The 22,459-nt window shown below is 39.1% G+C and overlaps 1 protein-coding gene and 1 long non-coding RNA gene across 6 annotated transcripts in view; one reads left to right on the top strand and one right to left on the bottom strand.

Annotated features, from left to right (window-relative positions):
• Positions 1 to 19,461, bottom strand: part of KMT2E (lysine methyltransferase 2E (inactive)) — a 63,228-nt gene extending 43,767 nt beyond the window's left edge. The window contains exons 1-3 of one of the 5 annotated variants that reach the window (XM_076328350.1): positions 19,089 to 19,461; positions 11,442 to 11,498; positions 1,437 to 1,621 (exon numbers count right to left, since the gene is read on the bottom strand). In XM_076328350.1, coding sequence (XP_076184465.1) covers positions 1,437 to 1,507 — 71 coding nt within the window. In that variant the 5' untranslated portion in view covers positions 1,508 to 1,621; positions 11,442 to 11,498; positions 19,089 to 19,461. Of the gene's footprint in view, positions 1 to 1,436; positions 1,622 to 11,107; positions 11,209 to 11,441; positions 11,499 to 19,088 lie in introns of those variants that run through there. The other 4 variants (XM_076328325.1, XM_076328360.1, XM_076328342.1 and 1 more) reach the window with 4 other exon arrangements.
• A 630-nt stretch (positions 19,462 to 20,091) lies between these two features.
• Positions 20,092 to 22,094, top strand: LOC143155488 (uncharacterized). The gene is made up of 2 exons (XR_012994424.1): positions 20,092 to 21,010; positions 21,402 to 22,094. It is a non-coding gene; the product is annotated as an uncharacterized LOC143155488 (long non-coding RNA).
• The last annotated feature ends 365 nt before the right edge of the window (positions 22,095 to 22,459 follow it).

The raw sequence follows: 22,459 nt of genomic DNA, 5'->3' as shown, positions 1-22,459 counted from the left end.
AGACTGCATGTAAGCTATTTAAATTCATGTTAGTTATTCAATGCACCTGTTAAACTTCATAAAGCAGTCCTTCATTTATTTTTGATTTATAAAAGATTTCAAGCATGTATGTAAAATAAGTCTAATCCATTGTTTCAGTATCTAAAACAAGCAAATGTATTTTTGTGGTAACCAAAGATAGGGAAAGTATTTAACATTACTACAGAAAGGCTCAGAGCAAGGCAAACAGTAAGAGCATCTCAAGTGGTTAAAAAAACCAAACAAAAACCCAACATAAATGATGAATTTAACATTTTTTTACTAGATCTAAGAAAGTTTTTCCATACGTATATGCAAAGAAGCATACAAGATTCACTGTGGCTTACACAAGCTCTCTTGATCTTTAAACTTTACTATCTTTTGATATCCATCTCTTCCCAAAAAACCTCACCTGTCACATAAGCAACAGAGAAAAAAAAATCCAGATACTATTCTGAAATATACAGAGCTCAACAGGATGATGTACCTATGTACACTGGTAAAAGCTGTACCACCACCTTGGTCTAAAAGACCTCTCAAAGAACCATCCGAAATGCTATTTCTCCTCTCATAACATTCAACAGCCAGGTTGATACTACACACATGGAAAGATGTTTGACAGGAAAAGTCTCCGGTCAGAGATCAACAATACCTAAACTCTAGCCTATTGATATTCTACAGATTCAGACACCACTAGAGAAAAATAAAACCACCACCAGAAAAACCCACACACCCACAAAAACCCCCAAACCGAACAAAAAACCACAAACCACCCCCTCCCAAAAAAACCAAACACCCACCCCCCCCCCCAACCCAGAAATTCACTGTGCTTATTTCATGTGAAGGAAGTTTCTTGAATTCAGGATTTCATTGGCTCTTTGTAATCCTTTATACACAGTTACTAACTGAAATGAATGATTAACAAGTGAATTTCTACTAGCTTTTCAATATAAAATAACTTTGTGAAGACATGGTAATAGACAATTAAGCTAGGCCTTCAACTTTCATAAACAAAGGCACCCTCGTCTAGTAACTACCACTTTCTTGCAATTTACCACACCAAATGAATTTACCTTTCTAACATGGGAAGTCAAAAATTTTTTTTACATATAGTTAAAAGGAAACCGAAATGGCAAAATATTTTAAGCATGAAAAGCAAACCAGGCAGCATCTGTATTTCTCAGTCTGATAAGCAGGAAAAACATGCATCTGTAGAACACTTTAGCTTCTCCCCTTTGCTCTCCCGGAAGAGGAAGAAACTGACTTAAAGTGACAGTTACTAATTTAAGTAATTAAAGATTCAATAAAACTAAGGAGACTTGAAAGTCCTCTCCAACTGTATTCAAAGAATACTCACTAGGGAAAAAATAGTCATAAAAAAAGGTAAGAAAACTTACAAATTACGTTCACATACTTACTCTGAGCCTGCAGCCATTTCCAAATAAGAAGTATCTGCTGTGTCAACCCCCAACGGGATCACTATGCTCATGACGTTCGTTTCTGATAAATTCGATTACTACGGAGTCCTATGCATTGGTATCCAAAACACTGGGGCATGCCAGCCACAGTGCTCATTGCAAACATCTAAGTGCATCCACAACCCCTGTTTTAAAAAAAAAAAAAAAAAAAAAGCAGACTGAGTCAGTTCATTTTAAAACCAGGCTATTTTACATCACGTATTTAAAAAAAAACAAAACAAAACACCCCCCACCTTTATCTGTCACAATGATTTCAGTTTTATTTTACACAAGCAAAAGGAAAATAGAACATTCAATCTTCTTTAAAAGTTGTTAACTTCAAATACACTTATTTTAAGAGTGTTAGGATCTTAAGGCCTGAACTTAAAAATATTACAAATTGACAAAAATATTATCATTTAAATTGGTGAGTAAAAAAAAGTAATAATTATTCATCACATTCAGTGAGGTGACAAAGATTCACTTTATGGCAGACTTACTGAATGTGAAGTACATTTGCTTACTGCTCTATGTTGTCAGAGCCCAGCTGCTGTACCTTTCAATAGAAACCTGGTTACAGAATTTTTTAAGTATTTCTTGGAGACCACTGTTCACTTTTGTTTTACACTTTAAATAAAACAACTTTCAATATCCACAACACAAACTAAGGATGTCAAAAGAAACAATGTCATAACTTCCATTCAGTATTTTTTTAAACCAAAATCATTCTAATGATTCGCAATAATTATATGAAACAATTTTCATCTCATTTTAATAGATCACCATCAGAAGATATTATACCCATCGGGTGCCACTTTCAGAAGTTTTGGGGGTTTTTAAGTAATAAATGAAAAAGAATCAGTAGTAGTTTTTAATCGTAGAGCAAAGCTACAATCTGCTTGACTCGCACAAGTGAATACAACAATCTTACCTGTATGCCCGTTACTACTAGTCTCCCACTCCTCTTACCGAGTAGGGCAGAACACCCAACCAAGTATAGGAGAGGAGATGTACATAGCACCTCAGCTGTCTCTATTCACAGATTAGTAAACTAATGCATTTTTATAGCCTAGTATAGACAAGGTTTTCCACAAGTGACTAGGTAATTGAAGCAAAATACCCCCATCTTCAATACTTGCATAATGAATAATTGCAAACTCCTTCCAAAATGTCAAAATTGCAGGAACACAGACCACTTCGCCACGAAGCACATACAGTGCCTAATAAATACACTCCTCCCATATGACAAAGTGTAGTATCTTAGCTGAAGTCTACAAAAGCCCAACAGTTTTGAGATCAACATATTTTAATACACTCATCCTTGCCAAACACTAGATTGCCAAGAAAAAACTAACAAGCCTCCAGTGAAAAATGGGGTACTTATAAAAAGGACTTCAGAAAAGCATTGTGGACTTAAATCTGAATTTGCTCCTTTAATTGACAAAGTCGGTATCTTCAGGATGATGAAGTGGCATCTACAGGGCAGATGCCACTGCTATAGAGTGCCACTCTAAGCTATAAACTAGCACCAAGTCTTCATCTAACTTCTTAAATTTTATCTCACTACTGAAGTCTGAGAATTAACATCAAACATCTCGGCATGCTCTTAAGTGCCTAAACCTTCTACGGTTCATTCTCCCTCGAGACAGCGGAAGTTGTATTTTGGTCCCATTACATGAGTCACCAAATACAGTGAACTGGAAAGCAATCAGGCCAACTAGCCATTGGGATATCTTGCTTTTCTCATTTAAACACTGAGCATTTTCTTATCAAATACCACAAATGGCAAACTATATCACTAGCTATGCATAAAATTAAGGAAAAGACATATTATTTTCAAGAATAAGCAGCAAGAAAAAACATTTAAACCAAAAGCAGGTATAGAGTATTTTTAGTAGCAGGCAAAAAAGAAACCCCAAGCCCCTCTTACAGTTTAAGTGAGCACTCATTTTGCCACCATATAGTTTACTCTACTCATAGGGTAGAGCCTTGAATAGCTTCATCTACAATTTACAGGGAACATCAGCTTACCATTTAGTTCTCTTCTTCTGAAAGAGTAAAAAATGTATATTAATTCCTACCCAATAATCGAAAGGAAACAATCAACTTTTTTAGTCCAGGTAAATCGGCTATCACAGGTTAAGGGTTGTTCCACTACCAACTGCAGTTTCACCTATGATAACAAATCATTAACATAATAGAGATTTTATTTGATGCTTGCTATTAGGTAATTCTAAAAAACAGTTTTAGTGTGTTTCAAAGTAGGTCTAAAAGACATACTGGACACCACTGCCTGGGATCAAGATCTTCACTCAGATAGACATTTCTCACACTTAAAATTGCTTTTGGTGGTGGTGTGTTTCTTCCTTAATTGGATTTTCTTTAAACACTTCTGACCAGGTAGAGTAACAGCTGGAAATTCATGTAGGCAAAAATGCCTGGGAGACTGATGGAAGTGAAGAACCTGCCTCAGCTGCCTCATGGGCTATGACATCTGCAAACTTACATAAAACAACTGAGGTTACCCAATCACCATATATTCAAGCAAGCTTCACTGTCAACACAGAAAGAAGAGATGTGGTTTCCAAATCTGAGAATCAAGTGAAATTTGGGGCTTTTTTTTTTTTTTAAAGTAATGCAGAAAAAGAAGAGAGCGCTAGGTATATGTTTTTAGAGCTATATATATAGAAAATTAATTGCTAATGCATGCCCCAATTAATGCCATCATCTCTGACCAAGCAAATACATCACCACTCTTGTAAGGGGAAAAAAAAAAGGGGGGGGGGGCCTGTGTGTAACAGAGCCAAAATAAACTTCTTATCCTGCTGCAAGCTACTGAAATACATCTTTAAGCCTTAGTCAGAATTCACTCAAAAATTCTAAGAGACTAGTCTACGCTGAATAAACTCAGACTTGAGGAACTCAAATTTATTTTGCCAAACAGCATTAAACAGAAGCTGTTTCATCTAAAAGGAAGCAGAACATGATTGTAATACTACCTCATTATTTTTTACCACCTTAAGATTTCAGATCTTCACCACACACAAAACCCTACAATGCTTTTCCTCTGCCTATAGTTAAGTACAGAAGAATGGAGGCAGTCACCAGCTCGCAATACCTACACAGACAAGTTAATTCAAACAAACACAGCTCATTATTTATGAGTAGCCATCCTCAACAAATTCCCATAATTGAGGCAGGGGGAGACCCAGGATAAATTCATTACACTATGCCCACTTATTAACAGAACTGTGACCTTGTAGGCCATCCAATGATGAACACCAGAGTGATGTCAGATTTGGGATGAAGGAAAATAATTGTTCTCTGTCATGTCAGAACCAGAAGTATTGCCATGACACACTAAAATATTCCCAGTATTTTTATTGGATTATACTACAAAAATTGGAAAGTTCAGAACAGAAAATAATGTAACCACTGGGGAACTTTCTTCCTTATCCATCTTAAAAGTGATTGCTTATCCTCTGAAGCTTGATATTTTTAGATGAGCCATAAAATACTATCTGCTATCATAATACGGTACTTTCCAATTTCTGCAAGTACCAGCTATTTCAAGTCATTATTCTTTCAGAATTCTGACAATCTGTCACCCACGGCCTTCTAAGAAACTGTTTTCATAGGTGCATTTTATTTAAGTAATTGGCCAGGAGGAGTGGAAAGAAGGATGTCAGAGAAGAAGTCTTCCTACAATCCAAGTAGATTATACACAGCTTACTGTTTAAGAAAGTCTTTCTTCAAGGAGTACGTGAATTTGAAAGTTAGAAAGACCACACTGGTTTGTCCAGTCAATTCAGGGTCATATAGTTAAAAGGCACTATATAAAAACTGCTGGTCCAAAGTTCAATGATCAGCTCTTTATTGGGCGAAGCAGCTCATCTACCATACCTTAATCTCAACAGTAAAGGACCTCCAATTTTGTCAGGGCCCACTCTGTTCTTTTAGTGAAAATACACTGTAAGTGTTGAAAGAATTTGCCAATTTCTTAGATTCATCAGATTTTCTTCATCATCACCCTACCAGCACAGCTTTATTATATGAAAACACATTCCTTATTTGAAGAAATTTTGCTTTTATTTAATTGCAGTTAAAAAGTTTATCTTGCCCTAATAATACGATTTTCATCTTTAAAAACAAAAACCTTTTTGTTCAATCTGGTTAAAGCATGTATCTTGCGCAAGATCAGCCTCCTGCAAGAAACTTACCACACCTTACCATTCACTCACATTGGTTCACATTTTCTATGGCAGTTCTTTTTCCCTCTAGAGAATACACAGGAGCTTTTTGACTTAATAGCCATATCACGTCTAAAATATTTGAAGCCTCACTATACGTCTCATGATCCACTTTGTATGATACCAGAACCATTTTTTTTAAATGAATTGTGCTCTAACAACAGAAGTATAAAAGCACAATACATTCCAAATTGTACAAAGCCACACAGATGTATAAAGAACATCATTTATGCATTAAACAACAGAAAATAACTTACTATCCCTGAGGTATTCCACTTACACAACATTATTCTGTGGTCTAACGAAGACCACGTTTCCTTTCTGCCATGTCCTTCTAAGATCAATTGTGTGACAGCAGAAGAAAAAACTTGACATTTTCACTGGTACATGGAGGAGGAAAAAAAAACCCCAAATACAGAGGGGTCAACTCTTGAATCAGAAGGTAAGTAGGTAATCTCCTGAAATTACACCAGTATTTTTGAACCTAATCCTACAGGGTCCAAACATTCAGAAAAAAATCCAGTTGCTATGATCAGATGTTGGCAGAAAGGAACTCCAGGCCTACTTTAAGAGCATGTCTTTTTTTCCCCCCTCCCTCCACTTGCTTCTTTGTAGGACCATCAAAAGCTATATAGAACAGTTTCAGGAAACAAGCAGATGATAGATCACCTAGACAGAAAGTACACTTGAAAAATAAGAACTTGAAGTCTAGCCAAGCTGTCCAGATGACTCCAACAAGGTTTCATAATCCCAGCCATCAATCATCCTCTAAGTGTCAAGAGTCCAGACAAATTCTTCCATGGCATTTTCCATTTAAGCTTCTTTTTGTTTCTTCTGTTTTTTTTTCTAAGGTAGGAAAAATTTTTTTTTTTTAAGACATTTAACTACTTTTACTTGCATTTTCTTTTATTGATTCAGAAACTGAGTTCCCAGTACTTACATTCAAACAGAAAGTAACAACATAAATCTGACCAGAGAACTCTGATTTACCTTTATTAATCATGAAGCATATTTTTCAAGCCAGAAGAAATGGAACAGTGCTTGCTGTACTGGGAAAGGTACAACTCACATAGTTATATGCTACATTGGTAGCTCACCTCTGCAAGACATTTAACCTTTTTTAAGAAGAGAAAGGGAAGAGGAAATAGGACTAAGCAACCTGCTAGAATCTTTGCTGTACATGTAAGAATACTAAAGCTCTCCTCTGGGTGCACAGATGCAAAACTTTTCATAAAAGTCAAAGAGGTGGTGGCAGCACCAGTGACAACTTTGCCTTTGTGACAAAAAAATCCTAAAGACTAATTAATATATCAAGATAATATCATACACTTATTACAGCAAGATGGGGTTTTTTTTTCATTTGTTTTGTTTTTTTTTTTAAATCCACATTTACCCCTAACACTACAAAAACCAAAGAGGGAAAAAATTAATTAAATCTGGTTTTACTGTTCTTCTTAGTACATCTGACAGCTTTTTACACAGACAGTGTCATTGTTCCTTGTCTTTCCTTCCCCATAAATCAATTTCCAGATTCTGTTGTCATGTGATAGATATTAAAGACAAAAAGAATTTAGAAGTTAGGGGAAAAAAAATCCACTATAAAAGTCAGGAATAGAATTCAAAGCAAGGTGCTATACAACATTTGTTTTCTAATTTATAAAGGGACATCAGTGAAATCATGAATTAAACTTAGGATTAAATTATTCCCTAGCTCAAATCTAAGAATTTTCCACATGCACAAAACACTAATTTTAGTAAGTTGATCGCTAAATCAGTTAAAGTTTCTCACACCACTAGGCATTACAAAAATAGAGTCTTTTTGTTCCTGTTTTTATGACTTCAATATACACCTGAAGTTCTTCAATAATTTTTTCTAGCAATGGCCTCTATCAGTCACCACCACTCGACAATTACAAGATAAAAAAAAAAAAAGTAGTTACATAGATTAGATGTTTCAAGACTTGGGGATTTCATCACAGAATGCCTCTGCAGAGAGAATTACCAAGGCCTCCCTAAATGCAGAGCAGAAGTTTAAGGGAGAAAAATCTAATTGTAACTAGATTAGCCTATAGTTAGGCTGAGTATTTCAAGAGAAGAAATAGTGCTGGTTTAAGATAAATATTTAGATTTTATACTGATGCATGCAACTTTACCTCAAAGTCCTTAACTAATGTCACTGAAGAAAGATAATATACTAACTAAATTACCATCTCTATACCATGTCTGCTCTGCATCTTCACAAGGTCTATATACAAAATATACGTAAGTAGAGGGAAAAAAAAAACCAATTAAAACCTTCTAACCTATCTACATATGCCAACTGTCTTTCCTTAAAAGCAAAATTATTTTGTAGTATGTATGTAAAGTTACATACATAAAAGGTAAAAGTGATAGTTTACCCATATTTAGTAAATTGAGTAACTGAAACATCTGAGAATAATTATCACTCCTGAACAACTGAAAAGTTAAAGCCTGTGTTTCCCAACTTATACAGAAACAGGCAGTTCTCCCCATGTTTAAGCAGAGCTTATTTCCCCTAAGCACAAGTACAGAAGAGGCTCTCTTTTGCTAAACTAAGAGTACTGGTAAACCCATTGCCTCACACCCTTTAAATACAGGCAAAAAATTAGTAACAATTTCCTGGAGCAGTATTTAAGTATCAGAATACACACAGGCTACATAAAGATTCATTTTTAGGGGATGTGTACAGATCTAAGGGAATTAACTTGAAGCTGAACAGATGAAACTGCTGAAACAAAGTGATCTGTACAGTCAATTTTCCACTCATGCATGGACCAAGGATGAAGAGGAAAGGTAAAGAAGAGTTATCCGATTTCCAGATAAAAATGATTCAGACATAAAATACACAAACTAGTTGCATGACAGTCTTGAGTCAAGCAAGACCTTTCAGTTCAACCAGCACATGATGCTAATCTGGTTGTAACTTCCAAGTCAATTTGAACATAAAAGCAATCTACCTGTACTCATACAACACTAAGCCCAAACCAAAACTCCAACTTCCATTTGCTCCCAGTAGAGAATTCATGCTACTGTGGGTCCACGTTGGCTCCACAGTTACACACGATCACTCTGAAACCAACTACAGTTTCCCATCTCAACAGGGTCTTTCGGGCAAGATGCAAAGATTTCCAAGATCGTACTACTGCTTTCAGACCTCTGCTGACTCCTGCTGATCTTGGTGTTAGTTGTTTATACAAGTCATCTCAGGTAATAGAGGCAAGTGACCAAAACGTAGTATTCTGTTTGATTTTCTTACCGCACCAGGAAAAATAGTCTACAAAGTGTGCTGGTGCCTTCCTTGCCCTTAAAAATGCTTTCTTTATAAGGGGAAGTGGATAAAAATGTAGTTGAAGTGCTGGTACTTAACATAGCACACAGGAACATAGTTATGTACCTTAAAATTGAGACACCAAATCAAGCCTACTACATACACTGGAAAAAGGGAAAAACAGAATTTAGAGGACAAACACTTAAAAACATCTTCTACGCATAAGCTGCCTTTTATTGAGCATGCAAACTAAACATTCTCCTCTTCCCTCCCCCGTTTACATCATATACATATACACGTTTTGCAATCATTAGCAAAAGCAATTCTTGTCATGCCTTCCTTCAGATTTACAGGCCAACAATTTTAACCTGTGGTCATGGGAACCACCTTTCCCACAAAGAAATCCACAAGAACGGACCTAAGAAGAGTTGATACACCTATGCCCTAGCACAATCTATACAGGAGAAATTTCTAAGTAAAAATGCACCTACAAATCCAGTGTGAAAACTACTGTCCTGAACTGTCACAGAGCCAACAAACTGAGCTTTCCTACTTGGCTTCCCTGCCTACAATCTTTTAACTTTTTTTTTTTTTAATTTTTTTTTTTTAAATTGGGGAAGGGGGTTTACAGGGAGAAGAGAGATGAAAACATTAAGAAAATTCTACTAGAAAATTGTATGTTTTGCTAAACTTCTACTTTCTACTACTGCTCTGAGCACTCGCGTCTTCTCTACACAATAGTTAGGTTATTTGGAAAACTAGTGATAGAAACTGACATTTTAATGGTATACTCTAGATATCCGTCAAATAGCGAACTACTCTGTGTGCGCATGCGTATGTATATATACCTATACGTATGCATCGACACACATCTGGAAAAAATATATGCAGCATATATAAGTAGTAGAAATACATACATCAAAGTAATCTTAATATTTATTTATTGCTGGCTGTTTCTAAGGAGACAACACATCTTTAATCAGACCTAAAAGCCAAATACATGAATAAATGACTAATCTTACCCACAAAGAAGTTCTTTCTCTGTTTTCCCCAACATGCTCCACCATGGTATAGATTTTGCTAAGAGATTAGGAGGGATATCCAACCAAATGTTACACCACTACAGTTGCAGTATGAAGTATGCAGGCTTAGAAACAACTACAAGTCCAAATTCAGGCCTTGGCTACTGTCTGCTGCTCTCTATGGTAACCTAACAGGTAAGTTAGCAGTCTACTTCAAATTTGTGCTGAGACAAAAAAGGGTAGTAGGTAAAAATAAAACACAGTAGGCACGCTCAAATACAATATACAAATTAGGACCCATTAATGACCAACTCCTGCAAATCACGTAGAAGAAACAACTTGTTCTAAAAGAAATCTGGTTTCCCATATATTTGTCGCTTGTGCCCAAACATTCCCACCAACCTAATGTTCTCTATATCCCTCTCAGCAATATCTTCCTCCCCATCTTCCTCATCACCGTATCAACTGGTCCTGGCCTCACTCACAAGCCCCTCAGTAACCTCCTATGCCATCCACACTGATCTACACATTGTCAGTAGTCAGGTCCACCTCACCTCCTTCTCACATGCCCTGTCAGCCAGACAAAAAAAAAAGTACCTCCTATGGCCGGTTTTGAGTTACACACATGACAGATGATGGCTAAAGTCATTATGTTTCCTCTCCCTCCTTCTCCCAGGACACTGCTCATAGCTGCCTCTTTCCATCCCCTTTTGGATCTTCATTAAGCTTCAGAGATCTCAAGGGTACTAAGTTCCTAATTCTATCAAATTTTTGTTTTTTAAGCTACTGATTGTACTGACAGAGACCAACTTATTTAAGAAACATGGCTATTACAGCCAAACTACTACAGGGTAAGGCTCCTCCTCCTACTCTGCTTTTAATCCAGTGCCAATATAGAGTAAGAACAAGCATGGTGAAGTAAGGAGTTCATTAGCATATTATACACATCCTGATACAATAAATACAGGACTTTACATTCAACAAAGACCTCAGTCATGTTTGGAATGACAGCCAAATTTCATTAATTAGTCTTGAGTTTGGGATCTAGAACAAAGAAGAAAAATAACCCACCTCCTCCACGGTATTCAAGATTCATGCATAAAAAACTTGGGGTTCCATCAGGTAAGTATCAATTCTTCAGTATACAGGTCATTACATGCATTACACCAACTCTAGTCAGTGGAGAGAAAGCTGCCCTTTTAAGTATAAACGTAGAATCAGGCTGTCAATTAGCAAAGTTTCTGCCATACAGAAGAGTTAGTTTCCACTGGCCGTAGGCTATCTTCCCTTTACTATCTGGTCTAAGAGTGCTCTTCCTGTGTATTCCTGAAGTAGTGATGGAAAGCGACCTGTCTTCCTCAAATATTTATGCCAGTCCATTAAAACATGGAAGACTTCCCCTTACCTCTTCTCTCTCTTCACTCCTTTTCTTCTCTCAGTTGAAGTTAGACAAAATATGGGACTAGGAAGAGAAAAAGAATGAGTGGTAGAAGGGAAATAAAGGTAAATGCAGTTACAGAAAGAAGAATTAGCTTATTGAACAGAAATCTATCAAAGCAGCAGCAAGCAGAGCTATACAGAAAAATACCATGCCTACAGATTTTAGTTTTTATATTTACAGAAATCAACCCCCAAAATTGAACATTAACTGCCAATCACTTTATGTCTCTTAAGTTTACTAAATACCTGCCATACTTCTTAAAATAAACCACACACAAAAAGGCCTATCTGTTAAAACATTATCAATCATTTGAGCTGGAGATCAATGAATTACAAAGTATAAGACAAGTACAGCACATGAAGAAGAGTAAGAGAAAAAATTACTTTTTGATAGCAATATTGCTTATTGCTTGGAGAAGTATATACTAGCTACCTAACATTAGTGTGTTATACTATATCACTGAGAGATGTAAAATTCCTTTAAATAGAAATTCAAAGGTTAAGAAAACAAATAAAGTAGTTTCCCAGTAAAAAGATCTTGGCATTAAGTTATTCTTCATATCAGCTGTTTTACGGAAAACATTTTTCTCCATCTACCGAAGTGGTAAATAACTGTTGATTAAACTTACACAAAATGCCTGTATGTGACTTAACCAATTATTCTGCAAGAAAACATTATTTACACCTGTTACCTTATTATTCTTGACAAATATTTCAAAATATAAAGTGTTTCTGCAAGTACATACAGTCCACATTCTGTAAGAATACTCTAAGTCATGTCTACAACTGTAAGGGCTAAGTATATTCATTTTTTATTAAATGTAACAGTATACCTCATGGTGATTCAGTCACTGGAAGACCTAAATTCTAAGGCCCAATATTCCTCCCAAGAAGGTGGCTTTTTGGCAGGGGCAAACGTGGTTACAAACACATACTTGTATTGCCTTCAACAATCTAAATATTTTGCTGGCTTCATGACATCAAATAAAACAATTCATTTATGGGTTTTTTTTTTTCTATGCTGCTTAATAAGACTTGGGAGTCTACTGTAATTATTAGATACATACTACACAAGAAGTAAATTCTTTTGACTTATTTGAAGTCTGACATTTCAGCTAAGCAACTTCTATTCTGACATGTTTCCACTTAGGTGGATTCCAAAAACTAGTTCCCCTGTTTTATCAGTGGCATTTGACTTACATGAATAGCACAAAAGCACTTCTACTTTTACTTGTGGAAGCAGTTTGTAGACATTCACCTAATTGTTACACTTGTGCCTAGGAATCTAAACACAAGCAAGTCAGAAAGTTGCACTCTTTCAAACAGAACTCTTAGCAGTTAGAAGAACTCATGTAGTTTTAACCACAGTTCAACCTGGACTATATTTCTTGGTAACAACTTGGCAATATTTCAATGTTCTTTAAGATTTTGGGAGGAAGAGGGCAAGAGAGGGTGAGGGAACAGATGGAGGGGACTATGTCATGTTCAAGGACAGCCAAAAAAATACGGAAGTTTAAGATCAAAAGATCTGTCCTACTTTCAGGAAAACAAAAAACATTTTATTTTCAATTGCAATTATCTTGTAAAACTATATTGACTGATTTGTGTTAGGAAATTTAAATTCCATGCATTTGTAACTTTATACCTTTGTGTTTTCAAAGGAGATCTCAGTATGTATTTTAAATTGTAGTAACAGAGATATGAAATACATCATCTTAGAATAAACACAAGACAGACATTCTGCCCAGCAATGGAAGCACAAAACAGAGCTTTTAACTTTCAATACTACTGCCACACAGAAGGGGAAAAAAAGATGCAGTTTGTCTTTTATTTGTCTTCCAGTACAGAAGATGTGATTGGAAAGAGACAGCAGAGAATGATTATAAAAAAACCACTACAGTCATTCATAAAAATCCTGCATAATGATATTAAAGAGTAAGGTTCCCATCAAGTGTTTCTACCCTAAGCAAAAAAAGAGCAATTAGCTGTATTATTTGGTAAAGCATCTGAGGGAGGAACCTTATCCTTATAACCAGTAAAATAACTACTGTATTGTTTATCAGTTTTATATAAAAGTATTCACATTTCTTTCACAGTTCTAGAATGATAGTTTTGGAAACCAAATGAGAGGTGTTATCTCTCTATACCTTCCCCAAAAGCTATAAATAAGCTACTGTAATTCTTAGGTCTTCACCTTCAGTTTAAACATTCCTCATTGGAAAAGTTTCTTTCAACCAACAGTTAAGACAGGATTAACTGTCTAGACTTGAAATATCATCCGTCTTGTGATATGATTTTAAACACAGCCCCATTATAACCATATAATTAGGAGTTAGCTCCTTTTGTCTACTCAAGGCAAGTTAAGAGCATCACCCACTGTTAAAGAAAAAAAGTATCTTTAGACCTAGTCAAGTTAGAAGAGTTAAAGAGTAATGAACACTGAACCAATTTAAATATTCAGAGCTCCTCAATGTAAAAGATCCAAACCTACCATCCTGTATACATTTTAAATTCTCACTTTGTAAATATAGGATATTAATTTCATCACTTTCTATGACTGATGAAATAACCAACAATGGACAATAGATTATAGGTCCTCCTTCTTAAGTTGTAATATAAAGTACAATAACGTCATTAAAATCTAGTCTTATCATCTTGTCTTTGAACTTGACGGTAATTTATTTTTGAGATAAAGATATAAAAGTGAACGATTACCTAGACTATGATGGCATAAAACAATACACAAAACACAACCACAAATGAGAATAAAAAAAAGCTTTTCTAAACCTGAGCCTGCACTATGACATTTTAATATCTACACCTATCGAAAATGCTAACTTAAAAATAAATTATAAAACTAGGATCAATACTATTTTGGCATTCCCATACTTAGCCTGATTTGCAAAACTACTGGTCCCTTGCAAGTCTCACCTAAGTTTTACAACACTGCATCTCCATCTAAGCAGTGTATGAACTATCACATGAAAGGAGAGATAGCACTCTTACTTAAAATATGCAAAACTAACAAACGCATTTTACTTGCACTAGATGCAATCTGTGCATTACTTTAATATAATCTTCATTCGTACTTTTGAAACACAACTTGAGTGGACACTGTGATTTACCATAGTTCTTGCCAAATATTTTAATTTAAAAAAATAAAAGATAAGAAAGCACTGAAGTCAGGCATGTTAAAAAAATACTTTGTACAACAAAACTGTCTTCAAAGGTTTATAGATAACCTTAATTATCAAAATTTTCTAACAACCAGCAGAACTTAAAATCTTGCCCATTTCATTAATACCACATTAAGATTTGTAAGAGGAAATAAAAATAATCTCAGTATCTCCTAGCAAGTATATGAAACCTTGACAAGGTTTCTTTTAAATAACTTGTTTGTTATGCCTTAAAAGTAACAACAGTTTTGTCTTTGAACACAACTATAGCAGGGTTTTTTGTAGTATGAAGGTCATAAGCAGAATTTTGGATCCTCAAAGAGATTAGGTTAACTTTTGTGGGTACGATTCTTTGGTTAGTAAGAAAATTTTGACACTGATGTAGTTCGAAATATTCATCTTGCACCATTCAAAAGCCCGCTACAATTAATATTTTAAATAATCCAGAACTCGGAAGAATAAAAGTATTTTTTTTTTTCTTAATCCACATTCTACATATGCTGAAACTTTTTTTCCCCCCCAGAGATGCCTTAAGTTTCATTCTTAGCAGTAAATCAAAACTACTATTTGCACAGTGGAAACATTTAAACACTGTACCTGTTCCAAAAACACTGTCCAACAAAATTTGCTTTTGAGAGATTCACAAATGCTCGTTTGTATGGAAGTCACAAGGCCAGTAACATAGATGAACTTCTTTAGGATCTCTCCAGAAGCCTGAATTGGGTTTTATTCTATATCTTTACCAATCTAGAACCCTCTCCCATCAATTTTGTTAGAATTTTACATGAAAACAGCAAAATACTTTCATTAAACCTTAATTTACATTAATCTGTTTAGAACAATGCCACGATTCTACAGTTACGTACACCACTCCTTAACTAAGTCCCACAAATAGTCCTTACTAAAATTAGTATTAGCACGCATGCAAAATTAAGACTGTCCTTAAATCAAACTGAGATCAGGACTAGAGAGACACTACAGCCTTCAGTGTGACAACGACTTCTGTATTTGTTGCTTTCCAACAGAATATTAACAGCTGTGTGTGCTAAGACTATACCAGAGATATGAGGTAATGCAACTCCTAAAAGTAATCTGAGTTTTAGTGCTAAGAGAAACTTTCCCTAGATATAGTCTAAAAAGCCAGTGTTATTTCCCCTCTGAAATTACCCAGATGGCAAAAAAGCTCACCCAAAAGTCTGAGTGACAGTTAAGCAGATTTTTCCTTCAGATATGAAAAGCTTGAAGATACAGAATGGTTTTAGAACTACAGTCCTTATTACTGCATTTGTAACACAATGTTTGTAAATCAGGAATGTCTCTTGAAAAAAAGAAATTTAGATTTCAAACCTCCCCTCTTTCAAGTTTTTGTTAGTTTTGGGGGGGGTATTTATTTTTTTATGAATATACTTTAACATATCAACATCAATGGAGTTAAAAAATAAAGGCAGAATTTCCTTTGTAATATTGTCTCCTTAAAACAAGTCACTGATCTGTTTTTACAAATGGAGAAACTGAGTCACAAAGGCAAACTGACTCACTAAAACTCATACAGGAAAACTCTGGAAGATCTCAAAATTCCCAAGAGGTTCTTAGTGCATAAAATTTGCAATCTATAAGATAAGCTGTAAAATTTGAGTGTAAGTATTTCAATCTTTGGGTTTATTTCATACCACCACCACCCCCCGAACACTTTTTGTAACATGTAAAAAATAATTTTCTTTTAATTTTAATCCTGAATCATATGTTTGCTTGAGAACATGACTGCGGCCATGCAGTTAGAGGGCTACACAGCTCTGTAGTCTAAGTCATAATGTTAAAAAAATTATTCACAACAGGAACTTTAAACCTAGGGAGAGGAAAGAAAAAGGCAAAAGGTTTCAAAAAAGGCCCATACATACACTCTTTAGAATGTTATTCATGTACTTGTTAATAAACAGAGTAAGACATGGTTTATTAAAAAAAATAAAATCTATACGAATAAGGAAGTTTTGATGGGAGCATGCATTACTGGACTATTAACGCATCACTTGGTGGTTGAAATCACTCAGCCTTTGGCTTCAAAACACACGAAAAGCATGCATTAACAACACTCTAAAAGTCTTACTATCTTATTGTTCAACTTCAGGTATACCTTAAACCACACATCAGTGCTTCTAAACGGTATCTAAATTAAAATTCTTCAGAGATTGGAGACAGTTTTGCCATTTCAATACCTCACTTTTGATTGTTTAAATCCAGAAGGTTCCAAAGCTATACTAGAATAGGAATTCATACCTCATTAAACCAAGGACAAGATTAAAGACAGGCATCCAAAAAAAAAAAAGTGAAAATTTTGTTGTTGTTGTTGCTTAAAACGTACAGTTTGCAGCCTCCATAGTTTGTATCAGCATGCACTACACCAAATAATAAATCCTTGTGACCTCCCTTCCCCCCACCCAAACGTATTTATAGTGGTGATACTAAAAGGTTCATATTTCATTTAGGAAAAAAATTATAGAGGTTAGGAACTGCACTTTCCCTCAGTATTTGTATGTGTATTACTACATATACAATTTATACAGCAATATACAAAACAAACTGAAGAAAAAAAATGTAATACCAAGATTACATGCTGGCAGAAAAAATTCCGTGTCTTAATAAAGTAACAGGTTATAATCTTGCATGCATTATTTCCGTAAGTATTAAGTTATTTTAGTATTCTCAAACTATGAATACATAGAATTACTACCCCGATGTCCAGCAAAGGTATTTCCTGGAAGGTGAACATGACGTTCACAAATGTGATTCCACAAAGAATTTAGCTAACTCTTTTAGTGATCTTAATCCACTACTTATTTTGACAAATATTACTGCTTTTATGTCGTTAATAGAATGGACAGATGTACAGTATCCATCACAAACGCAGGAGCTTTTCCAAATTATTAAACCGACATACATATCACCTTACACCAACGTATACACACCCCTCAAAGAAGCTGCTTGAGTCTGTTGCCTCTTTCCACCCCCCTTTTCCCCGACAAGAGTGGTCTAGTTCACTTGCCTTTCACACACATAACCAATAAAATTAATCAGCTGGAACACAGCATTTTTAAATCGCAGTAAAGTCAAGAGATCTTTTGTACGTTATTTGAAGGGAACAGTCTTTTCATTTAAACATAAGACGACTCTAATATGCTGCAGACAAACGCACTGCATGGGGTGTGGAGGACCCGAGCTGATTAGATTACCACAACATCAGCCTGAGGCCGCCATTTTTAGAATCTCTAAAGGACAAAAGAGGGAAATTAAAAAATTTGCTCCCCATTTTTTGAAAAGTAACTTTAAAAGTATAGCGATTATAATCAATTAATCATGTATTATAAGTACAGCCATGGATGTCTCTTTCTTTTCTCTGATCTGAGCCCTGAATAACAAAAACGTTTGATTATTATTCCTTTAAGGTACTGTAAATAAACAGACTAACACATTCCTAAATCTAGATGCAGCACTAAACTTCTGCTTTTAACGACACGTAGTATGTACCATTTTAGGGACCTCAGGGCTTTTAGCCACGGCACATTCCCTAATGGCTGAGTATGGGGGAATACAGGACCTTTATAATCATGCTATATTATGTTTCTCTACCCTATTTAGTACTACACAGTGAACCGTTTGTTTCTCCTCCCCTATGTCTGCAGCAATAGGGTCTACCCCACCAATATTTATTTCTTTAAGAAAGAGATTGAAATATGCCACCCAAGGAACACGAACACTGGCTGCAGAAACTAAAGCAAGAAAGGGATGCACCAATATAACTACTTACACCCTCAAGAAAGGGGGTGGAGAGAATGATCCCCTTTAAAATTGGCTCAGAAACTCTTGAGGACTGCTTTCCGTTTGTCCAGGTTACACCACGGAGCGGAGATACTAGCAGGGAAGGAGGAAAGCAGGCGGGGGTGTGGAAGGCAGAGAGATTAGGCCTATAACGAGCCATTTTAGTACCACAAAGCAAAAATATACAGGATGGAGGAAGAGAATAGGTTTCCCTAAGCTTCATAAAACTCAATACGCAGTCCCGATAACATACATACCCGTTCTTAAAACCACCAGTCTAAGGAAGCTTATATTGTCACATAATAGCCCCTTTTGGCTCTTTTTCCAAGCATAATGCATAAATCTGGCATAACCGCCAAAAAATTCTCCTCAGCTCCTCCAGTTACAGTAACCCGCCATATTCACAAGATATAGCGACAGCCTGCCATTTTTTAACCAAACCCCACAAAAGGAAAAACAAATTCAAGGCAACTTAAACAGAATTTCAACACATTTCAGGGTGGAAGAGAGTTATACTCGCACCGGGGGCAATGAGACGTTCCCGTCGCATTTCACTCCCTTTTTGCCACCCCCCTCCCCAAAGCACCCACAGCAGAATACGCTGGTAATAACCAAAGACTCACCTGTAATGGTCACAGGCCAGGCAGCAGGACCCCTCAGCTGAGCCCCTTCTCTGTCCCAACCAAAACAATGCAACAGCCCCACTGCGGATATCCTACCCTAGGCAGGACTCAACCCTCAGCAGGCTCTGGTAAAAGAAAGAAAAGGGAAAGAAAGGAAAGAGGAGACCCCCCCTCCCCCCAAACCTAGCTCAGTGCGCAGAACCCTACAGGGACCAGCTCGGAAGCGCCTTTGCCTTGGGACCTGTGTACAAACCCCACTGCCGCCGCTGCTCCCGTGTCTCCCTCCTTTCAGCCTCCTACGCTCCCTTCTATGTCACTGCCTCTCTCTGGGAAAATGGCGTCCGCTCTCCCCTCCCTCCCACTGCACGGGGCTCACCCGCCCCGCCTGGCAGGGGCAGGGTTACCAAAGCGAAGCCAAACAGCCGCCATTTTGCTTATGGGCTGGGAGTGCAGCTTGCGCCCGCCGAGCCCTCAGTGTCCATTTTGCAACAGCGCTTTGCTCGTTACGCTGAACGGTTCGGGTCTGGGCGCGGCCGAGACACCAGACTGCGGCAAGGGCTGGGCAGGGGGGCTGTGAGGAGGTGTGGAGGGAAGTAGGGCAGCGGAGGAGGGGCGGCTGCAGCTGGGGCTGGTGCCGGGGGCGATCCGCAGCCCCGGAGGCGCAGACCGCGGGGGAGGGGCAGGGGCTCCGACCCAGGCTGTTGTGGAACCGAACGCGGGCGGGAGGATGTCTGACTCAGAACTGCATCCTCTGAGGCAGAAACGCCAGAACTCCCTCCTTTGCTGTTCTCCCCCCCTCCCCACCTCCGGCTTCCTGCTCACGACCGTCGTTACTCTCAGCGTACCGATTCTCTACGAATCTCGACCTGAGGAGTAAATTTTCGCCACAAAGTACGCGAAAAGCTGGGCAGACCCGCCGGCTCTCGCACACGCAGAGGAACTTACTTGAGGGGCGGGGAAGAGGGGGGCGAGAGAGGGGAGGGAACGGGAGCTTTGACTGAAACCGTTCAGGGCGATGTGGAGGTTTTGACTAAGTCTCTCAATAAGACACTTGAGGCTGAGAATCTTCCCCGAAGCATTTAAGGCTCATATATAAGGCAAGTGGGAGAGAGCTGCTTTTATTAACGCGAGTGGGACAGCACTAGCTGAAGGCGTTTCGTTTCTGCAGGGAACGAGACGAGCAGTGAACGAGCCTAGTTTCCCCTTTAGGGAACGGCCCTTGGGGAGCAGGTATGGTCTGCTTTTATCCGGACCAGCGGGAGCTGGCAAAGCGAGAGGCTCGCTCAACGTTCCGGGGCAGACGCAGCCTCTGCCGTTTGTACCGAGCTCCTGTTCCTTTCGCCATATCCCCTCCCAGCTCCTGTTCTGCCCGCGCACCGCCCTGCCTTTCCTGCCCGGCTTCAGCCCCTCCAGCGATATGGCTGATTGAGGGAGGGGAGGCGGCGGCTGGGGTTTCGTTCGACGCCCACCAGGGGCTGAGCGAGCCTCCTTCAGTGCGCAAACTCGGGGCACCAGATAAAAGCTGGGCTGGCAGCTCTTACCTTGCCTCGATGGAGCCGCCACAATCGGGTGACTGGAGAAGCAGTTAGCAGCAGCGCCATAGACTAGCGTCCCCCCACACCCTGAGCAGAGAGAGTTTGGGGCTCTAAACAGCTGCTGCTGCGGCAGGAGGGAGCCGAGGTGAAGGGATCTGCTAGCTGGTTGGACGCAGAGGAGGCGGCTGTAATGGGGCATTGAGTCTGAGGGAGGAGGGGGGCGATTAAACGTCTTGTGATCACGGCGGAGTCTATGGGTATTTTTTCCTGTCTAACTCTTCTGTGCGTGTGTCTCTGTTTCTCCCTCTCTCTCTCCTTAGGGCGCTTGGCTGGGGCTGCTCGCTCGGGTTCTGCCTGTTGTTGCGCGAAATGGCGGCTGGCGTCTTGGTGGGTTTGGTTGTCGGTTTTTTGTGTAGTGGTTTTTTTTTTTTTTTTTCCTTCCCCTCCTATTCCCCTCCCCCCACTTGTGCCTTGGCTGCGGCTCCGCAGCGAACCGCGGCGGAGACTGAGTCAGGAGGGGGGCGGGAGCTGCGCGGGAGCCAATAGCGAGGCTGGCCGGGCTAGTCCGGCGCGCCCTGATTGGCTGGCGCTGACATCATCCTGCAGCAGGGGCAGCCGCAGCTGGGCAGGGTTGGGGAGCTGCCGGGGGAGGCTGGTGTAAAGGGAGAAAACGGGCGCCATGATCCCAGCGCGAGGGAGGACTTCACGGGCGGGGGATCCCCGAAGAGCTGGTGAAAAGGAAGGCAGGAACAAGCCTTGGCTTCTCCTTCCCAAACAGCGCCGGGGCTGTGAGGAGAGGAGCGGGGGAAGAGTGAGAGAGGAGCAACTCGTGCCTGCTTTTGTAACTGCGTCAGTACAAGATGGCGCAGGGTCTCCCTGGAGAGGGAAGGGAGTTGCACGTCCGCCGGAGGTCATGTGACCGTGTTGCATTCTTGTGGGGTTTGGCTGCAGACCAAGCTGGCTGAGGCGGCGGCGGCAGCCCGGGAGAGTCCGTGCTTCCCTCCCCCTCCCCGCACAATGCCGTCGGTGCCGCGTTGGTTCCCATTTCCCTTCCCCCATTAGCCTTGTGCACGAGGGTGTAGCTGCCGCTGAGGAAGGTTCTCGCTTCTCTCCTTATTCTCCACCCATCTCCAGGGTGTTGCTGCTCTTGGGGGGAAGCTTTCCATTCCGCCCCCTCTCTGCGTAAGGCTTTACCCACCGCAAGGGAAAGTTCCCCCTCGGCGCCTACTCACTCCGCCCGAGTGTGGGAGCAGGCGGTGCGCGGCTCCTGCGCTGGGCCTTCCAGCTGCCGGGTGTACTAACGCAAATGCCACCCGCTCTCGGTCGGCTTCCCCTTCTCGTGTACGAGAGCAGTTTTATCTGTAAGTTAGGTTCCCCGGAATCATAGAATGGTTCTTACTGAGTAACTTGCTGAAAAAGTCGGTTTGAGCGATGTTTAAATGATCTCATTAAAACAGCTGAGGAAAATGTACAGGCTATGCCGAGTTGTTCTTCTGACGAGGAGGTCGTCGCATTTCCAGCGTTGCTTTGCCGGGGGTACGGCGGGGGGCCTATGGAAAAATCTGCAAGCTATTAATGACTTTATTTTATTTGAGGAGAATTTCGTTATGGAAAAACGGATCGATATTCTTTTATTTGTATGTTGTTGGATCCTGTTGTAGGAGTTGAGCAGCTTTTCTATGGGGTAATGTGGTGTGTATTACAAAGTTAGGCCACGGATGGCCTGCATCTTTAACACAGGGATTTAAGTATATACTTAGTGCAAATGAAAACTATGGTATGCAAATATCGTGAAGATGCCCCGTGTCTGTCTTTCTGAGGTTCATAGGAAAATGA

Source organism: Aptenodytes patagonicus, chromosome 1 (genome assembly GCF_965638725.1).
Source record: "Aptenodytes patagonicus chromosome 1, bAptPat1.pri.cur, whole genome shotgun sequence".
Lineage (NCBI taxonomy): Eukaryota > Metazoa > Chordata > Aves > Sphenisciformes > Spheniscidae > Aptenodytes > Aptenodytes patagonicus.
This window is presented reverse-complemented; position numbering and strand designations above follow the sequence as displayed.